The sequence below is a fragment of the Amblyraja radiata genome, chromosome 16 (genome assembly GCF_010909765.2).
Source record: "Amblyraja radiata isolate CabotCenter1 chromosome 16, sAmbRad1.1.pri, whole genome shotgun sequence".
In the NCBI taxonomy this organism is placed as follows: Eukaryota; Metazoa; Chordata; class Chondrichthyes; order Rajiformes; family Rajidae; genus Amblyraja; species Amblyraja radiata.
The window spans coordinates 10261124-10283754 of record NC_045971.1 but is presented as its reverse complement, the minus strand read 5'-3'; the positions used below and the strand labels follow the sequence as shown (position 1 = coordinate 10283754).

At 40.9% G+C, this 22631-nt stretch overlaps 1 protein-coding gene across 2 annotated transcripts; it reads right to left on the bottom strand.

Moving 5' to 3' along the window:
- Nucleotides 1–552: 552 nt before the first annotated feature.
- On the bottom strand, nucleotides 553–21201 carry casc3 (CASC3 exon junction complex subunit). 2 transcript variants are annotated; one of them, XM_033035060.1, is made up of 13 exons: nucleotides 21020–21201; nucleotides 17091–17118; nucleotides 16436–16488; nucleotides 15131–15283; nucleotides 13878–14029; nucleotides 12205–12381; nucleotides 9462–10168; nucleotides 9178–9239; nucleotides 8169–8370; nucleotides 7894–7992; nucleotides 7113–7318; nucleotides 5437–5559; nucleotides 553–2492 (listed from the first exon to the last, which is right to left on the bottom strand). In XM_033035060.1, the coding sequence occupies exons 1-13, from the start codon at nucleotides 21164–21166 to the stop codon at nucleotides 2451–2453; spliced, it is 2151 nt and encodes a 716-aa protein (XP_032890951.1). In that variant the 5' UTR covers nucleotides 21167–21201; the 3' UTR covers nucleotides 553–2450. The 2 variants fall into 2 exon arrangements, with proteins under 2 accessions (XP_032890951.1, XP_032890950.1); XM_033035059.1 differs by having other exon boundaries at nucleotides 573–2492; nucleotides 5397–5559.
- Nucleotides 21202–22631: the final 1430 nt, after the last annotated feature.

Below are 22631 nucleotides of genomic sequence, written 5' to 3'. Positions count from 1 at the left end.
GGACCTGGTGGTCTACTCTCGCACCTACTTTCTATGATTCTATGATTCTATGGTAGGGGCTACATGCTTGGGAGATGATACTGGAGCAGCCAAGTCAAGTAAATGCGGGTCATTTTATAGATGTCACATAATTCAGGCACTTTGTACTGGGGTGAGGAGATCGTTTAGGATGGTGTATGGGGTCCCAATCACAAGGGCTGCCTTGTTCTAGATGGTGTCCATTTTTTAATTTTTGAGAAGAGCTTTTCGAGCTGCTCTCTTCTAGGGAAGTGCGTTGGGTGGGAACCCTTCTTCGGACGCAATCACGAGATGGCGCCTTGACTTGCCAGTTCCATTGTTTCCTCACATGCTCACAGGCACGATTGTACGCCTGTTCGCCCACAAGTCCCACTACTGGCATCTTGCTCAAGAGCAAAGACTTTCTCTGTCTCAACAGCCGATGTATTGAAAATCAAAAGATAGGAAGAAAGAAAATAAGTAAAACCAGAGAACCGACCCAAGAACCTGAAAGACAGAACGTTCATTTTGGTAAAGGAAGCTTCTGTGAAAGGATTTCTTTTTTCCACACTTTATTAAATTGTGTCCACCAAATGGCAACAAAAATATTGATTACAAATCTCCATTTCCAAGATGCTTAAAAACTAGCCATCACAGTGTTCTGGGGTCTAGATTAGTCACACAGCTGATATGTGGAATTGACAAATACAATTAAATCTTAAGGCAAAATAATGGGAAAAAAAACGTAATTACATTTAAATTTAACATTTATAAAAGTTTACACTCTGCAGTATTTTGACATTTCTTTTAAACTAGAAAAAGTATTTTGCAAAGGAATAATTACACATTCAGCATTCAACATATAAACAAGCTGTCTTAAGCGGCCTAACAGATACGGGCTAGACAGACCCCAGGAGTAGTAGACACATTAATCCAAGTTAACAGCATCAATGCTCTGGTCTGTAAACAAGGAAACATACAGGCCTGTGGCCTGGTAAATGCAGTGAGACAATACCTATTTGTTGCCACCAAAGAAAAACCCCTGGTAAGCAATGCCATATAAATGCATACAAGCTCTGTGGCAGAATGGATAATGTAACACAACAATTCACTACTCATAATCCTCAATCATTCACGAATCATTTCAATAATTTTTAATTTTGACCTAAAACAGAAGGTTGGAAAATAATTGATCAACAAAACTTTCAACACCGGGACCTTCTATCGTAATGTTACTTTGCTCATATATATCTATTTATTGTATCAATGGTCACACTGCCACAAATCAACACGTCAAGGATGTACCCAAGTAAAGTGCTCTTATAAAAGATGAAGACTACCATCTGGAACAGAGACATCTTGACTGGATTGTCTGTTCTCCGTCTTAATACAGTGTATTACAGTTTGGATCAGGACTTTCAGTTGATATTATAATCACCACAGGAGTAAAAAAACATCCTTGAGTCCTGCTTCCCTCAGCTGTATTACACACAACCCAAACTTAAACAGCACAAGCTAAGTGCATTTCACCAGCTTTCACCTGCCTCCTTTTTTTTTGTTTCCAAGGAGAATAATTTATCATTTCTGAAGTTAATGCAATATAAAAAAACCTTACTTCAATGGCTGGCATCAAAATTTTGATTTAATTGCTCTTTTTGTTGAATGCAACTGCCATACGACATACTCTACTTCCATCAAGATGTGTGATATGGTAAAGTAGAATTTACAATTGACTTGAGGGATTTTAATTTTTTAAGTAAAATGAATTGAGAAACAATGGAGATAATTTTTGAACCAATACTCTGCCTGCAAGAACATAAATGCTAGGCTTTAAACTAGACTGTATTTTGATATTCCTGTTCACTCGCTCTATATAGAGGGCACCAGTTAACATATGGCGTTATATTGTCTCCATATTGCATACGGGATTGTCCACTAGGCAAAAGTAGTCATCTTGAGACACTTTTGAATTAAATATTAATGAATGTATACTGAAAGTTGAGGCAAGACAAGGCTAGAGCAAACTAAGCTGCAGAGGAAACAACAGGTCTCACTCAACATGAAGGCTCAGTGGTCGTGGGGGGGGGGGTTATTGCTTTATTTATTTTGAAACTGTTCATTTGCACTTGATCACATGGGACTCAAAATTTTAAATCAAACCTTGACGGCTGGATTTCCACAATGTTACCATTCACACAGTAATGGAAAGCTGCTCAACAACCACAACTTGTCAAGTGGCACAGTACAAACCGCGTGGAGTCAATTCTGCTTGTTGCTGTGCATTGTTAAAAGACCGGCTGGCAAGTCCTGCAGCCAGAATTAAACGACGGCTGCAAATATTAGCAACATTAGTAGCATCGTCAAGTCAGCAGGGTGTCCAACACAGGAACAGAGGACCGATTATCCACACAAATTCATTTCTGTTTAAATTCACAGACAGACTTCCCTGGTAGTTAAGCTTCATTCCTTTCTTTCAGCTTCTCATTTTGGCTGCCCTAGGAGAACAAAAAAAAAAAAGATGGGAGCATTTCAGATCGTAATAATTTGGAACAAATGTCTACTTATGATTTTAAGAATAGCTGCAATTGCATCCGTTTAAAATTCTGATAAAAGCCAATTAATTACAATCTGCACGAGCAACACAACTTAATCGTATATCTTGGGTAGGAAGCAATAACCAATAATCATGGAAAATGCATACATTAAAAAAAAGATCCTACTGCCTTATGGAAAGAAAGGCAACTTTTGCAACAAAAAAAAATTGGGAAATAGCAAGTGTTTAGAAAAAGACAGATATGCTGGCTGTCATAAACCTTTTCCTTAGCGAGTTGTATGGAATTCTCAATTCTCTCTGTGGTAACTCACCATTTAAACCCTGCTTCGCAGACTACATGACATTAGCCCGATCATAAGACATAGGAGCAGAATTAGGCCATTTGGCCCATCGAGTCTGCTCTGCCATTCAATCATGGGTGGTCTATTTTTCCCTCTCAAACTAATTCTCCCCGCAACTTCAGAAACCCTTAATCAAGAACCTATCTATCTCCACTTTAAAAACACTCAATGACACAGCCAATTAACCACTCTGACATAAGAAATTCCTTCTCTTGAAGAACTTCCTTGAAGAGTCTGAAGAAGGGTCTTGATCCGAAAGGTCACCCATTTCTTCTCTCCAGAGATGCTGCCTGTCCCGCTGAGTTACTCCAGCATTTCGTGTCGACCTTTGATATAAACCAGCATCTGCAGTTCTTTCTTACACAAATTCCTTCTCATCTCCCTTCGAAAGGTACACCCTTTTATTTTGAGGTTGTGCCATCTGGCCCAAGATTCTCCCACTACTAGAAACATCCTTGCCACATCCACTATATCTTCTGTTGCTAATAGTCGGCTATCTGTGTAATGCTTAAGAAAGCAATATACAGCAGAGTTTAGAAACATAGAAACATAGAAAATAGGTGCAGGAGTAGGCCATTCGGCCCTTTGAGCCTGCATCGCCATTCAATATGATCATGGCTGATCATCCAACTCAGTATCCTGTACCTGCCTTCTCTCCATACCCCGATCCCTTTAGCCACAAGGGCCACATCTAACTCCCTCTTAAATATAGCCAATGAACTGGCCTCAACTACCTTCTGTGGCAGATAATTCCAGAGATTCACCACTCTCTGTGTGAAAAATGTTTTACTCATCTCGGTCCTAAAAGATTTCCCCCTTATCCTTAAACTGTGACCCCTTGTTCTGGACTTCCCGAATACCGGGAACAATCTTCCTGCATCTAGCCTGTCCAACCCCTTAAGAATTTTGTAAGTTTCTATAAGATCCCCCCTCAATCTTCTAAATTCTAGCGAGTACAAGCCGAGTCTATCCAGTCTTTCTTCATATGAAAGTCCTGACATCCCAGGAATCATTCTGGTGAACCTTCTCTGTACTCCCCCTATGGCAAGAATGTCTTTCCTCAGATTAGGAGACCAAAACTGTACGCAATACTCCAGGTGTGGTCTCACCAAGACCCTGTACAACTGCAGTAGAACCTCCCTGTTCCTATACTCAAATCCTTTTGCTATGAATGCTAACATACCATTCGCTTTCTTCACTGCCTGCTGCACCTGCTGCCTACTTTCAATGACTGGTGTACCATGACACCCAGGTCTCGTTGCATCTCCCCTTTTCCTAATCGGCCACCATTCAGATAATAGTCTACTTTCCTGTTTTTGCCACCAAAGTGGATATCCTCACATTTATCCACATTATACTGCATCTGCCATGCATTTGCCCACTCACCCAGCGTATCCAAGTCACCTTACAGCCTCCTAGCATCCTCCTCACAGCTAACACTGCCCCCCAGCTTCGTGTCATCCGCAAACTTGGAGATGTTGCATTCAATTCCCTCGTCCAAATCATTAATATATATTGTAAATAGCTGTGGTCCCATAACTGAGCCTTGCGGTACCCCACTAGTCACTGCCTGCCATTGTGAAAAGGACCCGTTTACTCCTACTCTTTGCTTCCTGTCTGCCAGCCAGTTCTCTATCCACATCAATACTGAACCCCCAATACCGTGTGCTTTAAGTTTGTATACTAATCTCTTATGAGGGACCTTGTCGAAAGCCTTCTGAAAGTTTGTGCTAACTGCTCATGTCAGGTAAAAAAAGTATTGATTTGATGTTAATTAACCAAATAATTATTTAAATAATCACTAAACCCAAGCTCATTTTGGGATGGCTGACGATTTCTCCAGTCAATTCTCATATCTTCCAATTCTTTACTGTCCAAAGAGCTATTAATATTCTGGACAATGAGCGCCTATAGTCCTGTCAGGTAGGGAATTCTGCAAGTGTCCAATCTTCAGGTAAAAAGGGTGCACAAGACATTCATTGCAAGGGAAAAACAACACAAAAGGGTAGCTTATTTGAGAGATTCAAAACACTGACCTCAGTGGCCTCACTGGTTATCAAAATAAATTTTTAACTTTCAAGATTGCACATTTCAGAATCACAGTAGTTAGTAGTCACGTGAAAATCCCTCAAACTTCACTTTAAATGGTATTCTCATCATAAGCTCTTAGTACAAAATGATTAAAAAATAGAATTTATAAACAAATTATACATATTTCACATTTATTAAAAACAAAAAGAAAAGATGGAGGGAGGGCAAGCCATGAGGAGAGGAAAGGAACTAATGGGAGGGACCCATCACTTAGCTCAAGTACAGGGCAGGCAGGTTGGGAGGCTACAGTGAAGAAAACAGAATGAATCTTTGGTGTGCAGGGTGAGATGAAGGGGAGAGGGTGAAAGAAACGAGCAGTAGGAGGGGAGAAGAAAGGAGGGGGAAATATTAACCAGGCATAGCATTAATCTTCATAAGTACACGATATTTAGCAGCTTCAGATGATGTTGTACCTAAGCTGCGTGGAAACCAGATGATGGATGTATCAAGTACCTCGGGTGGCGGAGGTTTAACAGTAACAGGCTGCGATTGTCGTCTTGGAGGTGATGGCTTTGGCAGAGCCTGTTGCTGAACAGTGTTGTAGTAAGTGACTCCGCCAAAGACCTGAGACTGGGCCTGACAACACACAACACATGGTTAATGTCTCAGAAATTTCTTATTTTCAGTAACAAACAGGATGTGCAAGATCAGACAATAAAACCCGTATACTTTTAAGCAGCGGCTCATTCCTCAGTGGAGTCACTTTTTTTTTTGTCGTGGGTGAAACAAAGCTTAATAATAAATTACGACTTACTGTAAAAACCTTAAAATTGACATTTTGTTCACACAACCCCTAAATACTTGTATTAATGATCATGTGGCAGGTTTGTCAGTGCCAATAATGCCATCTTAGCTCACGGAGGCCTAGAATTGCTGTGAACTATAACATTGCAGTCTGAATAACGGTCCTGACCCAAATGTCCATTTCCTCCACAGATGTTGCCTGACCCGCTGAGTTTCTGCAGCACCTTGTGTTTTGCATAATACTTGCATATTGTTGTTTCTTACAGGATGCCTTGAAATAACTGAAATCCACTTTTTAAAAAAAATAATTAGGCGTTAATATATGATGCTAAAGATAACATACCCCATGATCTGATTTGCTCTCCGTTTCCTTAAAAGTTCTGACATTTGCACTCAAAAAAAGGTTTCCAGTGCAAAAGACCAGGGAAAAAATATATATTACTAGACTATGTGGGACCCGTTGGATCCCAGCATCACACGAGAGGGCTGGTCACCAACGCAATATTCCACCTCTCCACCAATTCCAATATTGCTCGCCAGTGTGGGGGGGGGGCTTTCTGTTGCGCTAGTATGGGTGTTGCGGGCTGAAGGTGCTGATTTCCAGAGGGCTAGTATAGACATTGTGGGCCGAATGGATTCTTGGGCTTGCAGCCAACTGTTTTAAAAGCCAAGCCAAGGCAAACAATTTGGCTGCAGCCACCCGACAACCAAAATTCATTTTGTGAACACAAACTTTTTAAAAAGGCGAGGCAAACAATTGGGCTGCAGCCACCCGACACCCAAAATACATTTTGTGAACACAAACTTTTAAAAAAGGAGAGGCAAACAATTGGGCAGCAGCCACCTAACCAAAAATAATTTTGTGAATACAAACTTTTTTAAAAAGCGAGGCAAACAATTGGGCAGCAGCCACTTTACAGCCGCATCGAGGGTTCTCGTCGTGGAGTAGACGTGCGTTCAGTTTTATTCGCAGATCAGAGAGCCGTGACCCTCTCTGGCAGAAATTGAGTGAGGGACGACACTTCTGGGTTTTATAGTCCCTCCCCCCGCCGCCAGCGGGGGCAGCAGAGAGAATGGCGAATTTTTAAAAAACATTAATATCTCTCTGATTTTTCATCGATGGAAAAAATCCGCCGGTCACGGAAGGGGGAGGGGAGCTCTGAGCGAGGTGGCTAAAAATGACGGCCGTAGGTGGCGGCGTTCTCTCGGAAATCACAGCACAGTGGGCCAAAAGCGGTCAAGATCAGACTTTTAGTAATATAGATTTCCATTAGCACCAAACACATACGGAATGATTTGTTCTTATGGTAAATATTTCCATATTAACCACAATAAAATTACATTTGTATCTATGAACTGTTGCTTCGTAACCATTCTTAACTCACCTGAGCAGTTGGATAAATGTGAGGTGGGAGTCCTCCAGTTGGGTACGGGTAACTGGGATTTCCATAGTTCATCATTCCAGGTGTGAAGAAAGGAGGCGGTAGCACTTGGGGTGGGGGTGGTTGACCAGCTGGCAATGGGACTTGTGGAGCATAAAGACCAGTGTTGGTTAGGTGGCCAGGTGACTGGTGATGATTAAAACCTGGAACTGATAATGAACACAGGCTGAGTGAGCGGAGGAATAAGCAGAACAACATTTACAGCTTTCAAGGAACCATGATGAATATCATCACAAGGCAAACACTTGCTATGGGATTCCATGAGAGTTAAAAAAAAGGACTGACAAACAAACATGGAGCAGGTGCAATAACATCTCCTTTTGACTTGCATGCTTCTGAAAAATAATTATCAGCATAGTTTTTCAGGTGCTCAATCAACACAAGAGCAACAGCCTGGTTCCAAAATAAACACCAAAAATGAAGAGACGATGATTATTCATTGTGTTCTCAAGTTTAAGGACCTAAAATCTCCTTTCCCTGCTGGCTACATTCACAATAAATTGTGAGCGGTCTCGAGCTTCTACATAGAATAAACCAATTGTAGATTTGGCGACCACTTCACAGAACACCTTTGCTCAGCTACAAGGTTGAGCCCAGGTTTCCAGGTGCCCTGTCTTTAGTCTTTTACACTCTTCTATCACCACCCAACAGAAGTTCATAAAGCATCGTGTTTCAGTTGTTGTGATATTCAATTTTCCTTTTGTGGTTCAAAAGAGCCGAATACCTGGATGAGGAAGGTGCATATCTGGCTGGACAATCAGGCCCTGGGGAGGCAGAGGGGCCGGGCTTTCATTGTGGCTATAAATTGGTCCTTGAAATTGTACTGCAAACAGAAAACATAGCTTTGATTATGCTGACAGATCACTGCATCAGAAACAGAGCATTTTAAAGCTGGTTAATATAATTTTCTATTGCCTCTGGTATTTTATTTGACAAAGTACATACTTTGAAATTCAACTTGCTATGTGCTAGGATAAAAGGTCACACAACCCTGCTTACATGTATCATAATAGTGTCCTTCCATGAGGCCAATGTGCATGGGAGCAGGCCCAGGAGCTGGGCCCGGCCCTAGAGCTGGTGTAGGTGCTGGAGGGGGGGGTGGTGGTGGTGGTGGTGGTGGAGGTGGTGGTGGCGGGAGTGCCTCGGGTACTGGCCGTTGTCTTTGAGATGAGTAACGCTTTGCCCGTCTTGTTTGGCTGCCCTGGAAGACAATCAACGATGGAATGCTATTTAATCTGCATACCAACAGACGCTTTGCAATATTGCCACTTTGTAATATAACAAAATAAAAAATAATCTCCCTCTTTTTCTCATTGTGTCTTTCTGTGTTTATCCCTCCTGCATCTCTATCACTAGACGGGTCACTTTGCTTACTCAGTTAACCATATGTTCAAGTGATTCTCAAAGCCTAAAACGGACATATGTAGCAACAATTAACGTTGTGCCTCAGTTACATTTGAAATGTGTTTATTTTTTAGCAAACTGATGCCAAATCTAAATAAAAATAAAAATTTCTACAACCCCATTTGTAAATATGGTCTATCAGAGTCTACCAAACCAACGTGTTTTAAAAATAAACTTGACTCAGAACTATATAGGGTTTGTTCTCCAGAAGTGTTCACTCGTGCATTATAGGCAAGAGATATAGTCTGGTGTCCTGCACAATATCCGTGAATATTTTATCTCCTTTGTTTAACATCTAACCAAACTACCAGCTGCTGGCTTTGCCTGCATAATGGCGTACCACATAATAAACACACACTCAAAAGGCCAGGCTTAACAGTTGTCAAAGGCTACATGACTCCTTTAAACGCTTCCCAATAAAATGTGAACAGCAGAAACACTATCAATATAATCAAATAATGCCAACACAAATGCTTGGGAAAAACTATGCTCCAAAATTAATTGATAGAGTACCATCAACCATATTATATCTGATCAATCATTGTCTGCGGTTCCACTGAACTACACATCAGTTTAAATATAATAACAGTAAATTTTATCTTACCATTTCTTCCACTCTGTTATATTGAGCAGTTGAAGCATTAATGTGTGGTGAATTAGGAATTCCTGGAAGAAGCACAGCAGTTTATAACCTATGCAACAATTATTGAACGATAGTGCTGACAGAGCCAAGTCATCAGATAGTTTCATTAACAGCAAAATAAAACATCACCGTTCAACATAACATTGTGTTAGAGAACAACTGGAGCACACTCCAACTATTATGAATAGTTATGATAAGTGATCTCAAAGTGCTCAGGCAAAGATTGGAGCTGTACTCGCACTTACCCCGGAGTTCTCTTGGTTGTACATATTGCGGTTGACTATTTGGAGTCCAGTTTTTCCCCGATAAGCTAATTTGGGTCATCTCTTGTTCTAGCGCAGTCACAGCTGAGTCTACGGGTGGGGTGTCCCAGGAGCCAGCCTTTGATGCTGGTGGGGAGACAGGTTGATCAGGTGTCTGCTGAGCTGGAGCAACCAAATCTGGGACAGGGGTGTCCTCCGCGGGCTGTGGTTTCTCCACCTCGATGACTTTGTTCCTGGTCCTTCGGATACGGGAATAGGATTTCTTTTCTATCGTTTTTTCCTGTACCTGTGGCACATTCTCAGCAGGGAGGGACTGATTTTGTTTGGAGCCATCTTCTCTTGCCACACCATTACTCTTCACTGACTGCAAACCGTCTGTTACAATCACACTCTCTCTCGCGTAACTCTGCTCAATGTTTCTGCCGTCCATTTTATTTTCACCGTTGGACAGTTCCCCCGAAGAGTGGTATCTTCTTGAGCTATAGATTTCAACCGGCCTCATATTCTCACGATCTTCGTTATAACAAACATTTTTAGAGTAGCTCCTTGCTGGAGATCTCCGTTCTGGTTCACCCATCCTTCGGTTAAAAGTTCTTGCAGTAGGTATGCTATTAGTAGTTTTGCGTAAGTAAGGCCTTGGTGGCGGTTCATCCATCCAATCAGGGTCTCGATTTGGAGGACTTCTAAACCTTTCATAAAATTTCAAAAAATAGGAATTATACACCGAAACATCAAGTCGACAGCAAATCAACATTTTATATAAACATTGATATCAATTTTTAGTTATCACTGAGGACTCGCATTAGTCAAGTCAAGACAAGTTTATTCGTCACATACACATACGAGATGTGCAGTGAAATGAATAAGCTGACAAAAAATATCAAAGTTTTTATGTGACAACTACAAATATAAAATTGGGTACACATTTTATGCTTGCTTTCTGCCACACAAGCTTTGCTCATCTAAACTTGTCTCAACTTCATAGAATGATGGAGCACGAGTTTGGCCATCAAACCAATGCCTGCACCCAAGCTTTAAGTTCCCTTCTGCCACTCATAATGTCAGAGCACGGAAACAGGCCCTTCGGACCAACTTGCCCATGCTGACCAAGATGCCCCATCTACATTAGTCCCACCTGCCCATGTTTAGCCCACATTCCTCCAAACCTTTCCTATCCATGTACAGTGCCCTCCATAATGTTTGGGACAAAGACCCATCGTTTATTTATTTGCCTCTGTACTCCACAATTTGAAATTTGTAATTAAACAAATCACATGTGGTTAAAGTGCACATTGTCAGATTTTATTAAAGGGTATTATGATACATTTTGTTATCACTATGTAGAAATTACAGCTGTGTTTATACATAGGCCCCCCATTTCAGGGCACCATAATGATAGCGCTGCATCTCCATGCTGGCTGTAGGCCTGGGGGTGCCGCTCTCGTCTGAGACGTCGGCGGCATCCCCAGGCCCGCAGCCTGCGTGGAGAAGCAGCGATAAATCCAGCTCAACTATGCCTGTCTCGCTGGGTTAACCTACCAGCCCTGCCTGGACTGTGTCCATGCTGCAGCACGGCTGCCGAGAGTTTTTATCACTTGTGACCTTTGACAAATCCCATGATTCCTTGCGTTTTTCGGAATACCGAACTCACTTATACAGGCCTGTCAGAGCATCACCAGAGAAGACACCCAGCAACTGGTGATGTCCATGAATCGAAGACTTCAAGCAGTCAATGCATGCAAAGGATATGCAACAAAATACTAAACGTAACTACTTTCATTTACATGACATTGCTGTGTCCCAAACATTAGGGCGCCCTGAAATGGGGGGACTCTGTATAAACACTGATGTAATTTCTACATGGTGAAACCAAAATGTATAGAAATGGCCTTTATTAAAATCTGACAATGTGCACTTTAACCACAGGAGAGAACAAAGAAGGGAAGAGATTGAACTTTTTATTCACCTTCCATCACAGTGAGGAATGTGGAAGAGTCACTGTGGTAGCTGTTTATGTTAAAATGTATTTTGTGTGTTTTGTTGCTTTTTATTGGTACGATTGTATGGCAAATCAAATTCCTCGTATATGTTGCAAAACATACTTGCCTAATAAAGTATGATTATGATCTTCCAAATAGCAGGGTGACCATAAAATAACACAATACTCCAAATGCAGCCTGACCAATGTCTTGTACAACTGGCACATAACATTCCAACTTCTACTCAATACCGTAACTGATGAAGGCCAATGTGCCGAAAGCCTTCTTGACCACCCTAGGTACCTGTGACACGACTTTCAAGGAACTATCTAGCTGCACTCCCAGATCCCTCTGCTCTACAACACTCCCCAGGGCACTGCCATTCATTGTGAAGCTCCTGCGCTGGCTTGGCTTCCCAAAGTGCAACACCTCACACTTATCTGCAATAAACTCCATTAGTCATCCATCAGCCCCACTCACCCTACTGATCAAGATCCTGCTGCAATTTTTATTAACCATCTTCACTAACTGCAATACCACTCCTTCCCAATAAACCTACAAATTATTTTTTTTCCAGGTATTTATTCAATTCCTTTTGAAAGGAGGCCAAGCAGGGATGATATGAAACAAAAACCCTCTTCATCAGTGTAAAATTCTACACAACTTCATGAGTATTTCCGTAACTACACATTCTCTATACATTCCCTAAAGGTTCTCAAAGCTCAAATTCCTGAAATTCCTCATACCTTGGCTTCCTCATCCTTCGCGGCCTGATTTCATCAGGGTTTCTGTCTGATCGAATATCATAACCATACATCGAAATAAGTTCATCTCGGGATTTCGGGGCTTGTTCGTCTTCTTGGAACTTATCATGTACCCATCGACCTTCATCTTTCCAGAGCTTGCGCTGTCGGACTTTTGGCCTGGAAAGAAAAAAAATGAAAAAGTGTTACTGACCAATTCATGGTTTGCAAAAGCTGTCCGGCACCATTGAAGATTGATCAGACCAGAGTGAATATATTCAGGGAGGGTGGGCGAAAGGGAAGAAATTATATTGTATTTCTGGTCTTCATCTGAAGGCAAAACACTACATTACTTGATTTTTAATTCTGCATTAGTCCAGTCGCATTCTAACAAGACCGCAGCTCGGTTCATTATCTGTAAAAACTCATAAAACCTCAAAATCCAAACATGAAAGCAAACAATATTAATTCGAACAATATTCTATCTGCCACTTCTCACAACAGTTCTCATTCCGTGCATCTTCAACAATATTAATTGAAGATTCTTCATTAAGCCTCAGTTGGTTCGAGGAGAATTACAGCAATCACTTTTGGACAATGCCACAAACCTCATGCCCTTATCACCAATCCCATCCACTGACCTTTTGTTTCTTATTGAATCAGATCATGCCCCAAATCTATTTGCACCCTGTGGAGATAAGTTTCCCATCTGTATCCTCAGCACAAACACCACTTCATTTCTGAACATCACTTGCTTTCAGCAACCCAGCCACCCGAATGACTACCATGTTTCCTAATGTCATAGTAAGATACTAATTGGTCTATGAGGTCCATACCAATTCACAGAGCGATCCATTCTCTGTAATTTATTATCTTACACATGCCCATTGACTCCCTCTTTGATTGTTCTACTATGCACCCATACTAGGGCCAATCTACAATTGCCAAATAACCCAACTACCACATCTTTGGGATATGGGAGAAAACCAATGCACCTTGATGGAATCCACATAGTCAAAGGGAGAACTGTGAAAATTCCACACAGACAGCGCCAAAGTTCACAATCTCATCCAGCTGCGCATCCTGCAACTCTACTGCGCTGTTTCTTGTGTATCACTCTTACTTTAGATCTATCATCTGGGGGTTGTGCTTCAACTAGTTGGGTTCATGCCCTACAATTCTCACACTGGTCCTCTCCAATGTTTCTCTTCCCCATAAAAAAAATCTATAATCCAACCTTAACAATTGGATTTTGGACGGAACTGTAACATCCCTTGTTTTTCTCAAAATATTCCTTATGAAGCATCTTCAATTAACTTTCAATATTATTACACCTTATAGATTCAAGTAATTGTTGCTATTTGTATAATCTAAAACTTTATTGGAAGTGGCTTAATCTTTTTGCCAACCTTTGAATTAGATGGGTATTTAACAAAATTCAGTCTTATATACATCCTTTCTTCAAACAAGAATGATTATATATTAATTACAAGGGGTATGAATTTCCCTCCAATGGACGTTATGTTATCCAACATTGAGGGTAGATCTTAGCTCCTGATATTATAACAATAAAAGGTTGACATCTATGTCATAACAGTTTAAGATTTCATATTTTTCCCCGTCCTTTTTGGAGCATGGGATTAAATTTAATACAATAGAATGGGTCACTCACAAACCTCACTTCCTCAGGTTCCGTGTGTCCTCTGAGATCATGTTCAAAGAAGAGTCCCTTCCGTGGAATATAGGCAGGGTTTTTCCGATCCTCATCATCGTCCAATTGCCGCCTGCTCTTTGTACCTATTTTATTTTCAACAGGTTCTATGCTTTCCTACAGGGAGAAAAAGTTGTACAAAACCAACAATCTTTCACATCTGTCACTTTGCCACATTATAACTCTGAATACACTTAATAGCCTGGGGTCTTGACAGGATGGATGTGGAGAGTTGCTCTTTTGGAAGAATCTAGTCAGAGTATTCTAGTCTGAGAACCTAGTCTGACTCTTCATCAGTCAAGAGTATTGAGTGTAGAGGTTGGGAGGTCATGTTGCAGTCGTATAAGACCTTGGTGAGACTCCATTTAGAGTATTGTGTTCAGTTCTTGGCACCATGTTATAGGAAAGATGTTGTCAAGCTGGAAAGGGTATATAGAAGATTTATGAGGATGCTGCCAGGACTAGAGGGTATGAGCTATAAGGAGAGGTTGAGTAGGCTGGGATTCCCTGGAGTGCAGGACAATGAGGGGTGATCTTATAGATGTGTATAAAATCATGAGAGGAATATATCAGGTAGATGCCCAGAATCTCTTCTGAATCGAGGACTAGATGACATAGGTTTAAGGTGAAGGGGAAAGGATTTAATGGGAATTTGAGGATTAACTTTTTCACACAAAGGGTGGTGGGTGTATGGAACAACCTGCCAGAGGAGGTTGTTGAGGTTGCGACTATCACAACGTTTAAGAAGCAGTTAGACAGATACATGGATAGGACAGGTTTGGAGGGATATGGACCAAACGCAGGCAGGTGGGACTAATGTAGCTGGGACATGTTGGCCGGTGTGGGCAAGTTGAGTCGAAGGGCCTGTTTCCAAACTGTATCACTCTATGACTCTATTTGTTGCGAATGAGCAAAGACTGCGTGTCTCTATTTAAAATGGAGATCTCCCAAAACGTTAACCAACGTTATAAAAATGCTTAAATCGATGCCACATTGTGCATCATTCACCGATCATGACATATTTTGAGATGTTTCCTAAAGTAATGGAATGCTACAAAAGGAAAAAAATCCATGTGTTTTATTACTCTTCTCTCTGGACACCTGCAATCAATGAATTATCCTGTACATGTTACCAATAGTAAATTACTCTGTTAGGCTTATGGGAAAAATAAAGTCTCCCCTTCATGCCAAAGCTAAACAAGTCTAATGTTATGTTACCTGTCCATCCCCACTCTGTCTCTCCCCAGTAATCTCCCCTTTCTCTTCAGGCTTTACTTCCTTTGCTGCTCCATCATCATTCCCTTCATTGCTTGTTTTTTTTGTTTCCAGTTTTGGGGTTTCCTCTTCACTGTATTCTCCACCATTTTCTTCCTGCAGACAAACATTTGATTTAGTATTTGTAAAAAGATCTTGTAATGATTATAAACAGATTTTTTTAATTCAAAGCACTATATTTAACAAGCTCTTTCTCTTCCACACGATGATCAAAATGTCCCTGCAGCTTCTCTCAAGCACTAAGAGAGAAAACATGCACAATCTTTGCAGTACAGTGACTTCAACTGTATTCTACCAATGTTATCAGCTCCCTGGCACCAGCCCATTGTTTGTGGGTGAACAATAAAAGCGAGGATAACCACTTTTTGAAGCAGAGTACAAGCCACACATTTGCTACAAAAAATCATTGTCGTGACAGTGGATAAAAAAAAAGTCACCTTATGCGAGAACTGTGTTACAACTCAATCTGGAATTAGTTCATTTGGAAACATCAACACAAACAGATTCATATTAAGGCAAACATGAATTGCATGGTACGTCAGAATTTAAGATTTTAAAAGTTATAGATATTAATAAACAATAGCACCAAACATCTACATATAGTTGTAAAATTCTCAATTAAGACACAGCTCATTGTTTTATTACTTTGCATTACAGAAAATCAGCACTTTTCCTTCCTGCTCCCAATTCTGAATATTTGGCGTGCTGCAAGCAAGATTGATATTGTACCTGTACCTCACTGTACTTAAGCAAATGACAAGAAACTCAACTAGATAAATTGAGTCCATAGAACTTGGACTGGGCAAGATGCAAGTTGATTTTAAATACAGAATCTGGTGTGAAATTTTCAGAGGCAACATCCTAGATCATGTCCCACAATTAGAAAGATCAGGCTGCCATGTTACTCAGGTTAATTCCTCCAGAATCCCCAAGGAGCACAGGGTACAGCCAGAAAGGAGCAACTAAGTGGTGGGAGGCTATAAAGAAAAAAATCTACCACAGGATTCCCTAACCTTTTACACATGCAAAAATAGTAAGAACCAACAGTAAACCAGCATTACTTGGTATCACTCCGAGAACCAAAGCAAAATTGATTACTTGTCAGGTGTAAAGATACAGAACTGTACCTTCCTCATCATAATAATAATACCAGCAGCAGTCCAAGTACAGTATTCATGGTTTATCATCTGCCTACGACAAGGATGTAATAAAGTTATCCTCATCACATAACTTCATTTCTGCACTTACAGATTTTTGAGAACCATTCTCTTCAGCACTTTCATAGTCTGAAAGTACAACAGCTGAAAATAAAGAATAAAAGATTAGCAAATGCTGAAAGGAAGTAAAATCACTGCAAAATATCCCAACTGAACCCACCAAATGAACATGGAACAAGTTTATTTCAAACCAGAGTATTTATCAACTTCAAGTTGCCACGAAAACATAATTGGAGAGATTGTGATAAATTTACATGGCTCAATGTATAAATGCTCCATCCGATGTGGCAATAACAATGTTTGATTTAATCCCTAGCTATACTGCAGTCTCAGCAATGTGTTATGGCTTAGGGAAGGAGTGGGTACAACACAGCAGCATTGAATTTTATGATGCAGCATATGTTGGTGTACACGTATAGGTTACGATGTGTGGAACAGGTAGGCACTGCTGATAACTGTGCAATGATTCCTCCTGCAAAGTGTTATGAACATCACAAAGTCTATGTTAGCACATTTGGGCAGGAAGAATAAATCATTCCTTTCCTCATATATTACACACAATCTGAGCTCACTTACATTCATTGTTCAAATTCAATAAAGGTCAAACAAACAGGAGTGTTAAAAACATATTAATATTACATCTTAATGTTTTCTCACATAAAGCTTGTGTGTAGTCATGTACTTACCATCACCTTCTATGCCATCCTCGCTCTCCTGAAAAAGAAATAATTTTCTTAATATTGGTTTTGTCTTTTTAGTGCAGCTGATATTTAACATCAGATGTAATATATTCTACTCTTGCTCAAATTGCGGAATACAGAGGCAAATAAATAAATGATGGATCTTTGTCCCAAACATTATGGAGGGCACTGTGTTTTCCAGTGAACCAGGTGAATTGAAAGGGAGAGGGAAATATATAAGTACAATTGTGCCCAGCTCCAAACGTACCCGTTCCTGACAACCCTGGTGTTCCAGACCCTGATCGCAGCCACAGTCTCAGCCCACAATCTGGACCCCAGCCATGGCCACGTTCTGGGAACTCAGATCATATTCTAAACTAATGAATGAACTAGACGCTGAATTATATGGATTTCAAAACAATCGCATGGCAGATTATCAGAGTTTAGAGTAGTTAAAGGTTCCAACAATATGGAACACCATCAGAACAAATGCCTTTCAATGTGATTATACTGTCTGCAGTCCACTATAAGGTATGAATTGAGTGGGTAGAAACCTAGACAAAACCAGACTAATCTCAATTGAAAACGTGAAACAATTAATAACCTTTTTTCTAATCAAGAATTGGCTGATGAGTTTAAGTTACAAAATGCTTCACTCATGGAGTCAGAGTAATTCAGCATGGAAATAGGCCCTTTGGCCCATCGAGTCAACACTAACCTTCAAACACCCATTCTTATACAAATCCAATCCTAACCTATATTTTATCATCCCATGCTGCAATCAACTACCCCAGCCCCAGATTCTGCCCTTCATTTATATAATAGATGGAGGGAGGTTCTATTTACAGAGGCCAATTACCTACCAACCAGCACATTTTTGGGATATGGAAGGAAACTCTAATGGTCACAGGGAGAACATGCAAACTCCACACAAGAATACCAGAGATCAGGATTGAGCCAGGTTGCTGGAGTTGTGAGGTAACAGCTCAACCAGCTGTGTCACCTCAGTACAATCATGCGTTGTCCATTAATGATTCTAAGATAAATTTTAAGTGTTATAAAAATGACCAGAAAGCCCAAAAAACAAAAATGAACTAGTTCAGCCCAAAACATAGAAAGTGGCATCAAAGCCAGGATAACAGTTTTTTTTAAATTATCGCTATATGGTATTTGGAAATTGCTGAAAAAGTAAAGACTTGTTTCAAAGGACTTCAGAGATAGAGAATCAGTTGCTATTATAATATATTACAGTGAATTAGTTAAGTCTAAGGAAAGCTTCTGTCAATCAAAACTAGGAGGTTGCATAGTGACAACTTAAGCTATTTTGGTAACGTCATAACTTTTGAAGACTCCTGCTTTATTGAGCCTACAGCCCATCTACTAAATCAACCCATGGAGCTAAATGTTGAAATAACATGTTTTGGAAATAGAAACTAAGCCTTTTACTATTGATAAAAATAAAGTTTATGGATCCCTCATCCAAATCTAAAAAATGTCCAGTAAGATTACCAGAAATAAGCAAGTCTGAGGTGATCTAGAATTTATTTATATCCAATTTTTTAATAACATTATCAAACAATTAAACCAACCCAGATAAGCAAAACACACTGGACATCAGTAATTTTATTTCAAACTTTTACCACCTCTAAAATACATGCTTTTCACAATTTTAATACGTGCATTCCAGCAACTTTAGTTAGTCAGTAATAAGTATTGTCATCGACATATATTAACATAAACCCATTGATTTTGCAAAGTTTCAATTCTCTTACTTGAACTTGATGTTGCAGTTGTGAACTAAGAGAGTTTGACATTTCTAATGTAGACAAAAAATACTGGAGAAACTCAGCGGGTGAGGCAACAACTATGGAGAGAAGGAATAGGGAGGTTTCACGGCAGTCAGGTCACGACCCATGACCCGTACTGTTGCTACGCTACTCCAAATGCGATGAACTGTAGGTAGGCATTTACCATTGTTTCCAGCGTAGCGGGCCCGTTAAAACCCGCTGAAATTGTCAATTTTTGCGCTGTAAATAATTATGGAAATCGGGATAAGCGTGTGAGACATTTAGCATACTTCAGAATTCCAAAAGTGAGGAGAAATGACGGTAGATAAAAACAAGAGCTGAAGGGACAACAACAGCCAGAGTGCTTGGCGAACATTGGCCGTTTGCACACTGCATTTCATCAACAGTAAGACATTATTTGTGTTTTTTCTTGATTCCTTTGGCATCTAAAAAGTTTCAGAAGTGATAAATCTGGCTGTAATTTTTTAAATCGCCCATGGTTCTCGTGGGTTTTTACATACAAAATGAAAACGCATCTGAAGAAAAATTTACAGCCAGATTTATCACTTCTGAGAATTTTTAGATACCAAAGGAATCAAGAAAAAACACAAATAATGCCTTACTTGATGAAATGCAGTGAGCAAACGCGATAATTCCCAATATTTTCAATGTTTACCAAGCACTTTAGCTGCTGTAGTCCCTTCAGTTCTCGCTTCTCTATACCTTCATTTCGCTTCACGTTTGGAATTCTGAAGTTGGGTACATGTCTCTCACACTTACCCCGACTCCCACAATTTTTTTCAACGCAAAAATTCAACATTTTGGCGTTTTTTAACAGGTAGGAAAGTACGCGTTTCTAGCATTAATAACATATACCGGAAGTGACGGGTGTCTTCCAGTTGGATTTAGCGGCTCCGTGCGTCGAGCCCTATGACCCAGCGACCTTTCGTGCAACCCCCCTATAGGCGACATTTCAGATTCCTTGCCCACAAGACTTGAAAAAATGACTTATCAAAAAAGAAATCAGCAAATTACAATATGGGGAAAAGGCTTGCGTACATCAGGCAACAATTTGATCTAAAAATCTATTTTCTAGTTCGCTTAGGAAGTAATGAACATGGCTACTTCCCTAGGACTGCATCGTTGCTGAGGCTAATGTAGTAGATTGCAATCACCCAGTTCGCCTCAGCAACGATGCAGCCTTCATGAGATCAGATTTGATTTATATATTATAGGTCATATATTAACATAAGTGCATCCCAGCCCTATTTTGCTGAGGCTCATGTAGCAGATTGCAGTCTACCAGGTGAGCCTCAGAGATGCAGCCTGAATGAAATCAGATTTGATCTATATCATTTTCAAACAGAGTTGTGAGTGTGTGGAATTCTCTGCCTCGGAGGGTGGTGGAGGTTGGTTCTCTGGATGCTTTCAAGAGAGTTAGATATGGCTCTTAGGGATAGCGGAGTTAAGGGACATGGAGAGAAGGCAGGAACGGGGGACTGATTGTGGATGATCAGCCATGATCACATTGAATGGCTCGAAGGGCCGAATAGCCTACTCCTGCACCTATTGCACCATGATCACAGGAAACAAGGATACCTACCACACACGGTGCCTCAGGAAGGCCGTCAGCATCCATAGAGACTCCTCACACCCTTGTAACGGACTGTTCGAACTACTTCCCTCCGGCAGACGTTACAAGGCCTTCTACGCCCGAACCTCCAGACTCAGAAACAGCTTTATTCCCAGTGGCTCTGAACCGGCCCTGCTGAGTGCCCCCCATCCCCCCTGGACTGTCTCCCTCGGATGGTCACGTCACACAGATTATTTATTTATTTTACTTTTCTTTACATCGGTTGGAAGCTGCATACTAAATCTCGTTGCACTGATGTGCAATGACAATAGAAGATATTATTATTATTATTATTATTTCTGCTTTACACTGCAGACCACGCTCTGGATTAGGCTTCCAAACACTCGAAACCAAATAATAATGATAAATGAGCAGAAAGATTCGCACTAGTCCATGGAATGCCCAGCCGGGGAGGTTGTACAGACAGGTGGCCGGTTGTACATCCCGGTGCCGCCAGGCCCTGTTAGGATCCACAGGCCCCGTTCCCTTCCCTCTCCCCCACCGGCCACACTCACACATTCCGATTCCGCTCCGCGAGCCTGGACCCCGGACAAGTCTAAGATGCAAGGGACGGTGGGAACGACTTCCACCTCCCTGCGGGGCGCTTCCTCGTCCTCCTCGTCGGTGTCTTGAGAAGCACGTCTCCGCCGCCTGTCCGCCATCTTGGCCCGCTGAGGCAACCAGAGCGATGCACGCTGGGAGCTGTAGGCACAATACCCAAGAGCGAGTAAAGGGAACTGCATTTCCCGGCAGACAACGAGCGGCCGAACGTCATGTCGCAAAGCACAATGGGAGTCATCGGAATACGAGCCCGGGAGCCAGGGAGACTACAACTCCCACAATCCTCAGCCAGGGGCTCTTCTGGTTGTGGACAAAGATCATAGAGGAGCTCCTCTATGATCTTTGGTTGTGGATACAACCAAAGATCTTGGATACAACTGGCAATCAAACTGCAAGGCTTTTACTTCAAATGAGACCTGTTCTTGATTGCTGACATGAGGTCGTTCTTCAATTTTTTCGAACAAAATTGTACTCTCTTGCATCTATTGTACTTGAGTTTGGCTTGATTGTATATGTTTAGTTTATTATTGTCACGTGTACCGAGGTACAGTGAAAAGCTTTTGTTGCGTGCTATCCAGTCAGCAGAAAGACAATATATGATTACAATCGAGTCATTTACAGTGTATTGGCCCATGATACGGGAATAATGTTTAGTGCAATGTAACACCAGAATAATATTGTTTAAGAAGGAACTGCAGATGCTGGAAAATCGAAGGTACACAAAAATGCTGGAGAAACTCGGCAGGTGCAGCAGCATCTATGGAGCGAAGGAAATAGGCAACATTTCGGGCCTGAAGAAGGGTTTCGGCCCGAAACGTTGCCCATTTCCTTCGCTCCATAGATGCTGCTGCACCCGCTGAGTTTCGCCAGTATATTATCTGATTTGATTACATGCAAAATAAAATGTTTCACTGCAACTCAGCGGTACATAGGACAATAATAAACCTAAATCATCAGAGAGTATAAGTAATAATAAAGAACAAAGAGGGTGGAGAGTGGGTAAACCATCAATCACCTGTTCACATTAGTTCCATGTTATCCCACCTTCTCATCCACTCCCTACACATTTGAGGCAATTTTACAGAGGCCAATCAACCTCCAAACACGCACGACTTTGGGATGTGGGAGGAAACGAGCTCCTGGAGAAACCCCACTCAGTCGCAGGGAGAACCTGCAAACTCCACAAAGACAATGATAAGGCAAAAATCTATTCGTTTTTCTCCAGTTTTGCTTACAGTCATATATTAATTCTATAATTCCTGGAGCACAATCTTGAAGAAATGACCAGCAGAGTCCTGTGTCAACTCAGCTCCAGGCTTCCTAAAGTACTTAAGTTTCTGAAATAACACACAGCTGAAGAAATGTTGGACATTGGATGTCATTGTATAAACAACTTAATAGTTAGTGTGTAACTTTAGTACATTTTGGATTTTTTCATGTTACAAACTTTATTTTCAATATTACATCTGCTATTTAATGGAAAAATACGTGCATTTCTTTCACAACATTCCCATTGCTTTCTATTAAGTATAGATCTCAGTGATTGTTTATATTTTATTTGATCTT